The following is a 10,817-nucleotide window of genomic DNA, read 5'->3' as shown; positions in this document are numbered from 1 at the left end:
TTCCTTTAAATTCTCAATGATGGGTTTTAACCCTTCCTTAACCTTGGGATTTAGTGGGTACTGCTTTTGATGTGAAAATAGGTGAGGGTCCTTGAGCTTGATAATGACAGAAACAGTGTTTTGTGCTTGACCCAGTTTTTCCATCAGCTCACACTTTAGGATTTACATTTTGTTTAATTAAAAGAGCAGGTTCCATATTCATGAGAACAGAGGCCTGGACCTTGCTCAGTATATCCACAGAAGGAGTAAGGGAGACTCTGGCTAGATTAGAAACTCTAGAAAATAGCACAGAGTCCTAGTTGCAGCTTAAAGTATGATGGAAATAATATCATTTGGCTCCTCCAGACAGCCCCATTACAGTAGTGGATCAGGAGGAAAGCAGACCACAGGTTTCAGTGAGCACAGAGAAATTTGCCCCAGTGTCCAAAATGAATCAAATGATTGGCCCTCTACAGTTATTAGTACCCAGGGTTCTTCAAGTATAATTAGGATGAGAGCTTTTCTGGAAACCCCGGGGCACCTTTGGTCCTGATTGTCCTGAGAGCCCAACCTCTGGGCCCCAGAGTAAGATGGAAAAACTGGAGAGATACAGAGCAACATATATGTCACTTCTACCCACTTTTCTTGTTTTCTACAGAACTGGTCTAGTTGTAAAACAATATAATTAAGAGACACTTCAACAGGTCAGCGTTCCCTGTCTTCCAAAGGATAGTGTGGTCATTTGGTATCACAGAAGATCAATCATATCTTTTTTTAAATTCTGGGGATCAAACTTGTCCCAGTTTTTAAAATATATTGTAACGAATTGGTTGTGAAACCAATAGCTCCCATCTGTAAGAGAGAAAAGGGTGACATGCACAGCCGTGGTTTTAGCGTCCTTCCCTACTCTAGATGGGGATGTAGACAGGCTTTCCACTGAAGCTTTCCTTCCCTGTCAGATGCAGTCTGTCCCCTACCAACGCAGGCATCTTACTCATCCCTCCCAGTTCTACCACTAAGGCAGGGTAGAGATGCACCAGGGGTAGACCTGATGGCATCCCAGATTGATTTTCAGTTCCTTACCACCAAGACCTTTGTTTGATTTGCTCTTTTCTCTGATGCCACCCAGAGTGTAACAGAGTAGATTTCCAGAATCTTTCCCAAGCTAGGACTACTAGGGGAAGCATTCGTCTTTCATGTCCCTGTGCACATTTCTGAATACAGTCCTGACCTCTGTAGAAGCGGTGAGTCACAAAAGGATGAAGGACAATGAAGATTCCCTTGTGAGTGTCACAACACCAGTATAGCAAAAAGGTGGTGGAGTGTTGGCCAATGACGAAAAAGTGATTTTTGTCCTCAAGCTACTAGGGCCAGTCCTTCCAGTTAATTCCCACAGATTCCACAAAAGGAATATCTAGGGAGTTGAGACAAAAGCCACCAGAGAGCCTCCTCTGTCCACTAAGAGCTAGCACTACCAATGGAAGAAGCCCATCGCACTTCCAATCTGACCAGATCCTGCAATTCCTGATTGTGTCCTCAGAAGCCTCATGGTCACCAGCAGTGCTTCTATTCACAGAGATCAGAGGCACAGCCATGACAAAGACTCACTTTCAGGTCGCTGGCCCCTGAGGCAGGCAGGCAAGAGAGTGCCCTCTAGCCTGAGAGACCTTCCTGGAGCTAGAGCTCCACCTCACTCCCAAGCATGCTCCTGTAACTTTCGGCTCCTAGCAAGGCTAGGCGCTTCCATACTTGGGGTCTAAGTAACAGTACATAGGAACGACATGGATCACAATTCTCTTGAAAGTTGATAATCTGATAGACTAGGTTAGTAGTTCTAATTTCCCACACAATTATGAAATGGTCAAAGTGACCAGGAAAAGGTGACTGAGAAAGGAAAGTTCAACCCACATGCTTTACCCATCTCTGGCCGCTCCCCTGTGAGTGACATTGGGTGTCTCTTGGCATTGGCAGATCAGTATAAACCCTCCATAAGGCTCCCCTTTTTTGGAGCTGCCTTCAGTCATTATAAGGCACTGCAAAACCACAGAGCAAGGCTCATCAGTCCGTCAGGTTGTGTCATTCATTCACACAGGCACACCACAGAGTTAGAAAGTAAAGCAGAAAGCATGTATACTGAGAAAGCAGAGAGGGTAGAGCTCTGAGTGTTCTTACCTTGTCCTGAAGATCCTGGACAAGCCCCCAAGATGATAGCTTACAGTGACAGGTGTCAGATTTGTGATCTCTGAAGAAGATTTAGCTTTGGGACCAGGGACCAGGCTTGATCACTCAACAGCATTTATGTAGCAGAGTTTATTGAAGTGAAAAAGGACAGAGAAAGCTTCTGACATAGACATCAGAAGGGAAATGGAGTGTGCCCCACTCAGTAGTCTAAGCAAGGGAGTCATACACTTTTAATCAGTTATTACAATAAATCAAAATTATGTCTCAAGGTTGTAAAGATCTTACTAGACCCACTCCCATAATTTATATTTTATGATAACAGAATTAGCCAAAAGGTTTTCAGGAAGGAGAAATCATCCTCAAGAAGGATACTTTGATGTTATATAATCCTTACTAAGGAACGTGGGGAGGGGGGGAGAAGTTTGTTCTTTCCTCCTCCTTGAGAATTCCAGATCCCTATCTCCTCTTTGAGAGCCCCAGGCCCTTTTCTCCTCCTCAGGGCCCCTGGACTTCTTATCAATCTGCCAAGTAATTGATTCTCTCACCCTTGAGTTTAAGAATCTGTATTGTTGTCTCTCTATGATCCAAACCACTTTGTCTTTGGATTTGTATTCTGGAGATAGACTTTCATGGTATAGCTCCAGGAACTCCTCTTTTGAAAGCTTATTTTTATATACAGCCTTCATTAATTTAGACCTAACTCCACTCTTTCCCTTTAATGCTACTATAGCATTTGAGAGTTGGATGAGACAGGTGTATAGGTTCTAAAGCAATCTCTCTACCCAACACTGTAGATATTTAAGTAGAAGCTGGATGATTACTCAATGGGCCATTGTGAATGGACTTCAATCTTTTATGAGGTTGAGAATGATAACCATGTCAGTATATACTAATTATCTGATTTGGTTCTGGCTTTCATTTCAGAGTTGATAGAAGAGATCTAGACATTTTTTTAAATGAAAGCACTTTAGCAAAATCCATATCTCCTATCCTTCTTTATATAATTTAAAATCCTCTTTCAGACTGCCGTTGACATTTCCCACCATGAATAGCATTATAGCACTCTAAAATTGAAGATCATGGCATCTGGTCCCAGCACCTCATGGCAAATAGATTGTGAAAAAACAGAAATCATGAGAGACTATTTCCTTGGGCTCCAAAATCACTGCAGATGGTGAATACAGGCATGAAATTAAGGTTCTTGCTCCTTGAAAGAAAAACTATGACAAACCTAGACAGTGTGCTAAAAACCAGAGAAAAATCTTTGCCAACAAAGGTCAATATAGTCCAAAGCTTTGATGTGAGAGTTGGATTACAAAGAGTCTGGGAGCCAAAGAATTGATGCTTTCAAGCTGTGGTGCTGGAGAAGACTCTTAGAGTACGCTGGACAGCGAGGAGATCAAACTAATCAATCCAAAAGGAAATCAACCCTGAATATTCATTGGAAGGACTGATGCTAGAGCTGAAGCTCCAGTAGTTCAGTCAACTAACTTGAAGAGTCGACACACTGGAAAAGACCCTGATAGTAGGAAAGATTGTGGGTGAGCAATAGAAGATGAGATGTTTGGGTGGCATCATTGATTCACCGGACATGAGTTTGAGCAAACTCAGGGAGATAGTGAAGGACAGGGAAGGCTGGTGTGCTGCAGCCATCACAAAGAGTTGGACACAACTGAGCAACTGAACAACAACAATACTAGAGTTTCTGGTTAAGCTAGGTTTGGCCACGTGGTTTCATTTTGCTTAATATCTGTTCTTTCATGACACATGCTGCTCACAATGACCATATTCTCTGGAGTCAATCTAGAGGTAAGTACAAGTTATTTTTATTTTTATTATTGAAAGCATATCTGAACATGATGTGGTGAGTATTGTTTATATAGGAATATTTCTGAGACTCATTGAATTATTTTTACAAAATAATTTCAAATATTGGGGTTTATTTCTCTCAGTAAATAATTTTTATAGATCTTATAATTTGTACCAGCATAAATGTTTCATGTCACTTTAGCTGTAAATCTGTGATTTAATGTAAGGATCCTGGTCCAGTGTTTATTGTCCTAGCTTCTTATTTACATTTGGAAAATGACATTCTCATTCCCTGTCTTACATTTACTTGCTATAAGTTGTGAATCTTTTATTTCTATTCTATATGGATATTATACAATGAAATTCAAATGACTGTAATGTATTTTCACATAATTGAAAAATGTATTTATTTCCATCATTATCACGTTAACCTCATTTCAAAATTGGCACAAATACTACTTTGAAGAAGTACTGTAAACTTCACTTGGTGTGAAGTGCCAATATTATAATTGCATCCATAATTATAACTTAATATGTATCTGAAAGGGCTTGTGAAGTGATGCTAGTGGTAAAGAACTAACCTGCCAAACTGTACATGTAAGAGATGGGTTTGATTCCTGGGGCAGGGAGATCTCCTGGAGGTGAACATGGCAACCCATTCAGTATACTGCCTGGAGAATTCCATGGATAGAGGAGCTTGGTGGGCTACGGTCCATAGAGTCACGAAGAGTGGGACATGACTGAAGGGACTTATGAAATATATTTGAAAACAATATGCTAAAATTCTGATTTGAGTAAAGAGTAGATTAGAATGCAAATTATTTTAATGTTATTTAAATATCTGATAGTTACCCACATAGATGTTTAATTTACACAGTACAAAGTATTCACACTCCATAATAAGCCCATATGTTTTCAAATATTTAAATTCATAAGTGGTCAACTATTTTGTTGTTGTTGTTGTTTATTTTCCTCCTGTCACAGGGTTTTGCCTTCATGCAAACTTAGGGAGGAATTTGAAATTAAAAGTTAATGCTCTAAAAGTTCTTCTCTGCTGTTCAGTTAATTTCAGGAAATAATTGGATTATTGGCAAGACCCGCTAATGATGATGAAATACCCTTGAGATCCCATTAGCTACAGCTAAGAAACTTTACATATTTGTCCACAAATAGAATACATGGTTCTACTTTTAAAGTTCATGCAAAGGGACCATTTTATAAGCCAACAAAGACATTTATCATAGCTGAGCTGACTGGCATTTTAAAATCTTGCATTTGCTTCTTTCTTGATGAACAGCTACCTGAGGACCTAATATGGACCCACGTCAGACCTGTTCATAGGTAAGATTTCTTTTTTCCCCTCAGGAAATCATAGACTCTTTATCATAGACTCTCAGGTAGAAATGGATGTTGTAACATATCACCTGTTACACTCAAGTATTTAACATTAAAATGTGTTTTCAGCATACAGACCATCAAGGAAGATAGATTCAAGTACAATACTACTAATTTAGAAGTAGAGATATTTTGGTGTTTGTTTTTTTAAATTGCTATATATTTAAATTAGTAAGAAAATAATAAAATTAATTAAATTAAATTAGGATAAACAATTCAATTTTCACCCAAAATTTTCTCTATTTTGTGTTACAAATAAAGGCTATGCTGGTGATGCTGAACAATTTTAAAAAATATCTCTGTTAAAAAGTATATTTTTCAGACATGCACTATATTTCAATTAACCATTTATCCAATGTTGAGCATTTAAATTTTTCACAGTTATTAATAATTGTGTTGAACATATTTGTAAATAATAAGTTTTCTACTTTAAAAATGTTTCCATTAGGGCTTATTCCTCCAAAGAGTGTTGTGCACCAAAGAAAACTGAAAAAGCAAATTATTTATTCAGAGATACTTCTAAATGTTTTATTATGTTAATTATATCTAACCCTTACTCTTTGTACATTATACCCTTTTCTGATCTGTTGGAAAATCCTATATCAGAATAAGAAATTGCAATGAAGCTGTTTCACTTTGTTTCCTTATAATTTTCAGTTTTGGAATTAGTATTTAGTGGTTGATTTACAATGTTGTGTTTATTCTTTAAATATTTTTTGAAGTGGGCAATTTTTTAAATCTTTATTGAATTTGTTACAATATTGTTTTTGTTTTTCTTTGTTTTGGACATTTGGCCACAAAGCATGGGGATATTAGCTCCACAACAAGCGACTGAATCAGCACCCCAGAACTGGAAGCCTCAGTCTTAACCACTAGAACACCAGGAAAGTTCCTGTTGTGTTCATTGTGGACAATTAACAAATAAAGCTCTTTATCCATTTATCTTTGAAGGGAAAGTGTATTTGCTAAATACACTCTAGTGTATTTATGTTTCTGCTTTTCTTTGGAAATTTATGACTCCAAATTTCTCAATCTATTATTTATGCAGTAGTCTGTAACCAATTTCTTATGGGAAGATGGGAGAGAACACGAGAAGTCATGTAGCTTATGTATTCTGGCTTGATACCAGGTAGAGTGGGTCATTAGTGTCATATGCATATTCCCTAAACTGTCTGCTTATGATAAATATTTATTGGCCATGTATTTCTTTCCACAGTAAGAGCTAAGGTTCAGATGCAAATTTTCATGGTGAAGGGACTAACTCTTACCAGTGTGTAGCACCTCTTACCTTACAAGATGCATCTGAGAATGACAATTTGCAACCTCACAGACACAGAGGAGCCTGCAGAAGGAAATGGCAACCCACTCCAGTAGTCTTGCCTGGGAAATCCCACGGAGCCTGTTGTGCTACAGTCCATGGGATAGCAAAGAGCCGTATATGAGTTAGTGACTGAACAGCAATAAGACAAAGAGGAGGGCAAGGAAACATGGGACACTGAGATAACTCAGCAGAGTCATGTGGAGTTGGACAATGAAAGAGAATTCAGATCTTATGTAAATATCCCAGTGTTTTCCGTAAATTACACATCAAATGTCATCCTATAGATATTTTACAGGGGGCAGGCACTAGGTGTCTGAAGACATGACATGCATCACCAAGGAAGTAAGAAAATATTGAAGCAAGTAGTGGAGCAAAACTGCCAAGCACTTGCTCTGGAGTCAGGGACTGCTCGGTTTTTGCTCTAAGAAATGCAGACTATAATTCTCTCATGATTAAAACCTATCATTTTTAATTCTTTTTTTTTTTTTTTTTTGATAATTCAGGCCCCAGGAATGCATCAGTTCCTAAATGGATCCCATGTCTCCTCACAACGTGACCAAATTTGTTCTTCTGGGACTCACACAGAATCCACATTTGCAGAAAATACTCTTCATTGTCTTTTTGTTCATTTTGCTATTCACAGTGCTGGCCAACCTGCTAATTGTCATCACCATCTCCCTCAGCCCCACACTTTCTGCCCCTATGTACTTCTTCCTTACTCACTTATCCTTCCTAGATGCCTCCTTGACCTCTGTCACCACGCCCAAATTGATAATTGATCTGCTGTACCAGAGGACAACCATCTCCTGGGGTGCCTGCCTGACTCAGCTGTTTATGGAACATTTCCTGGCTGGATCAGAGGTCACCATCCTCATTGTCATGGCCTATGACCGCTACGTGGCCATCTGCAAGCCTCTGCACTACACGACCATCATGCGACAGGGGCTCTGCCGGCTCCTGGTGGTGGTGGTCTGGACTGGGAGGATCCTGCATGCCACTGTGCAGATTCTTTTCACCATGGACTTGATCTTCTGTGGTCCCAATGTCATTGACCACTTCATGTGTGATTTTTTCTCACTGTTGGAACTTGCGTGCAATAGTACCTATAGGCTTGGAATTGTGGTGGCAGCTAACACAGGGGGGATGTGCTTGCTTATTTTTTCCATGCTGCTCGTCTCCTACGCAGTCATCCTGAGCTCCCTGAAATCCCATGGCTCTGAAGGACGACGTAAAGCCCTCTCTACATGTGCTGCCCACTTCACAGTAGTGGTAATGTCTTTTGTCCCTTGTATATTCACCTACACGCGTCCTGTGGCTGTGTACCCTACAGACAAGTGGGTGACTGTGTTCTTTGCAATCCTCACTCCTATGTTTAATCCTATCATTTATACAGTGAGAAACATAGAGGTGAAAACTGCCATAAGGAATTTGTTGAAGAGGGGAGTAATTTAGACTTGTCACGATGCCAAGAAAGTGATGATTTATATACATATGTAGAATTGTACCTGTTTTAAATTGTGAGAGTAAAAGTTTTGAGGATCATTGGCAGAAAAAAAAAAAAAAGCACAGAAACTATTTGTTGATTATTTAACATTGGCACATTTTAGGTATTTTGATAAGTTTTATTATACTTTCTAGAGTCTTCAATGTTCATGTTCATAGCTTCAGATTAGGCAAAGGAAAGATCTATAATCTAGTTTCATGATTTTTAGAGAATGTTTTACTCCAGAGTCGTCCATTTACTTTACTAAATTTTGTGTACATGTTACTTGGGAGAAACCAGTTTTTTTCATAGGACATTGACTCAGATCTTCTATTTTTCCATAGCCTGTGGTAAAGCAACTAAGGGATAGAAATTTTTTGCAGTAGATCTATTGGGACGGAGCAGTTGAGTGAAGGAATTGCAGCTGAATTTCTTTTTTCCCCCATATGGATTTACCAAAAGTAAAAAGTGAGGCACCAAGAAAATGAGGAAGGAAAAATTCAAAATCTAATTGTTTCCTTGCCACTAAAAATAAGCCAGAAATTTTAGAATTATTCATTTGCTCTATTTTTTTTAGAATTTTATTTTTAGTTGAAGAATAATTAGTCTATAATATTGTGATGGTTTTTGCCATACAACGACATGAATACCTCCCTCCTGAACCCCCCTCCCACCTCAGTCCCCATCCCACCCCTCTAGGTTGGCACAGAGCACTGGCTTTGGGTTCACTGGGTCATACGGCAAACTCCCACTGTCTATCCATTTTACATATGGTAATGTGTATGTTTCCGTGCTACTCTCTCAAACCGTCCCGCCCTCTACTTTCCCCACTGCATCCACAAGTCTCTTGTTTATGTCTGTCTCCTTTGCTGCCTTGCAAATAGGATCATCAGTACTATCTTTCTAGATTCCGTATATATCTGTTAATATACTATATTTGAGTTTCTTTTTCTGACTTACTTAACTCTGTGTAATAGGCACTATGTTTATCCACCTCGTTGAAACTGACTCAAATGCATTTCTTTTTAAAGCTAAGTAATGTTCCGTTGTGTGTATGTACAACTTCCTGATCCATTCATCTATCAGCGGGCATCTAGGTTGCTTCTGTGTGCTAGCTGTTATACACAGTGCTTCAGTGAACACTGGAGTACATGTGTCTTTTTCCCTTATGGTTTTCTCAGGGTATATGCCCGGCAGTGGGATTCTTGTGTCATATGGTAGTTTTGTTCCTAGTTTTTAAAGGAATCTCCACACTCTTCTCCATAGTGGCTGTATTAACTTGCATTCCCACCAACAGTGTGTAAGAGGGTTCCCTTTTCTCTACATATTCTCCAGCACTTATTGCTTGTAGACTTTTTGATGATGGCCGTCTATGTTCTTAAATAGCATTAGTTGTCTGTGGCATGTGCAGGTCTATAGAGAAGAAAATTATCTGCAGTCTTAATGATTCAATTCATCCCTTGAGAAGATGGTGTCAAATGTGTTGTAGTCTTGTCTCACCTGTAGCACTATATTTCAGCACTACAAGCTTTTTGAAATTTTCAGTTATGTCACTTCACTTTTACAAAAGCACAACAATAGTATGGTAACAGAGTTGTTTGTTGTTGTTTTTGTTGTTTAAGCAAAAAGTCCCTTCCTTTTTTCATTCATAAAAGTGAAGTGGTTAATGTGAACTTTCTGGATAGTTGGGGATACTTGCAATGCTCCTCACTGCACCTAGAGGACATCAGGTCATCTTGCGTTATTACATCACCCTTTATCAATCAGGGCTTCTTTGACTGTCTATGCAGACTGAAGTGCTATGTGCTCATGTGTCTGATTTTGTGACCTTGTGGATGGTAGTGTGCCAGACTCCTCTGTCCACGGATTTTTCCAGGCAAGAATGCTCGAGTGGGTTGCCATTTCCTCCTCCAGGGAATCTTCTTGACCCAGGGATCGAACTTGACTGTCTCATGTCTCCTGAATTGCAGGAGGATTCTTTACATGCTGAGTCAACTTCTCTGATTACAACATGCCATGTTTCTTTTCAGAAATGTTGCTTGGTCAAACTCAGTGGTCAACTGGAGTTATTTCTTTCATGATTTGACCACACAGCAATGCCAGAGCATGGTACTGGGTGACTGTATTTACTAAGCTGTTCAAGGCTGTCTCCAGGAGGCAGGGATATACAGTGGAAAAAAGATTGCCTCTTCAACTGCATTCCCTTACATCATATATAAAACACACCACTATAATACTCCTAGAGAAAAACCTAGGGAAAATACTCTTTGACATAAATTGCAGCGATGTTGTTTTTGGAATTGTCTCCTAGATATGTCTCTATTTTGTTTTATGGAAATAAAAAAGTAAAAAGCTCTTTGTTGTCTCAAATGAAAGCTTCTTTATTTTCAAAGTCCTCATCTTCTTGGGCTTAATTTCTTTAATACTTTATCATCTCAGAACTTATAATAGTTTTGACAATGTGAAAATGGGCACAGATGAGGAGAGGAGGAGCCAAGATGGTGGAGGAGTAGGACGGGGAGACCACTTTCTCTCCTACAAATTCATCAAAAGAACAACTGAACGCAGAGCAAACTTCGCAAGACAACTTCTGATCACTAGCTGAGGTCATCAGGCGCCCAGAAAAGCAGCCCATTGTCTTCGAAAGGA

General features: G+C 39.3%; 1 protein-coding gene across 1 annotated transcript; it reads left to right on the top strand.

Moving 5' to 3' along the window:
• The first annotated feature begins 7,213 nt into the window (after window positions 1–7,213).
• LOC133053853 (olfactory receptor 4C3D-like) lies at window positions 7,214–8,137 on the top strand. Its single transcript, XM_061138281.1, has one exon. It carries the CDS (start codon window positions 7,214–7,216, stop codon window positions 8,135–8,137), a length of 924 nt encoding a protein of 307 aa, XP_060994264.1.
• Window positions 8,138–10,817: the final 2,680 nt, after the last annotated feature.

The sequence above is a fragment of the Dama dama genome, unplaced genomic scaffold, assembly GCF_033118175.1.
Source record: "Dama dama isolate Ldn47 unplaced genomic scaffold, ASM3311817v1 ptg000462l, whole genome shotgun sequence".
NCBI lineage: Eukaryota > Metazoa > Chordata > Mammalia > Artiodactyla > Cervidae > Dama > Dama dama.
The sequence above is the reverse complement of the archived record's forward strand: the minus strand, read 5'-3'. Positions and strand labels throughout refer to the sequence as shown.

Bases quoted from the DNA above. Each gene is read 5' to 3' on its own strand.
- LOC133053853 (XM_061138281.1), top strand. From the start codon at position 7,214: ATGGATCCCATGTCTCCTCACAACGTGACCAAATTTGTTCTTCTGGGA.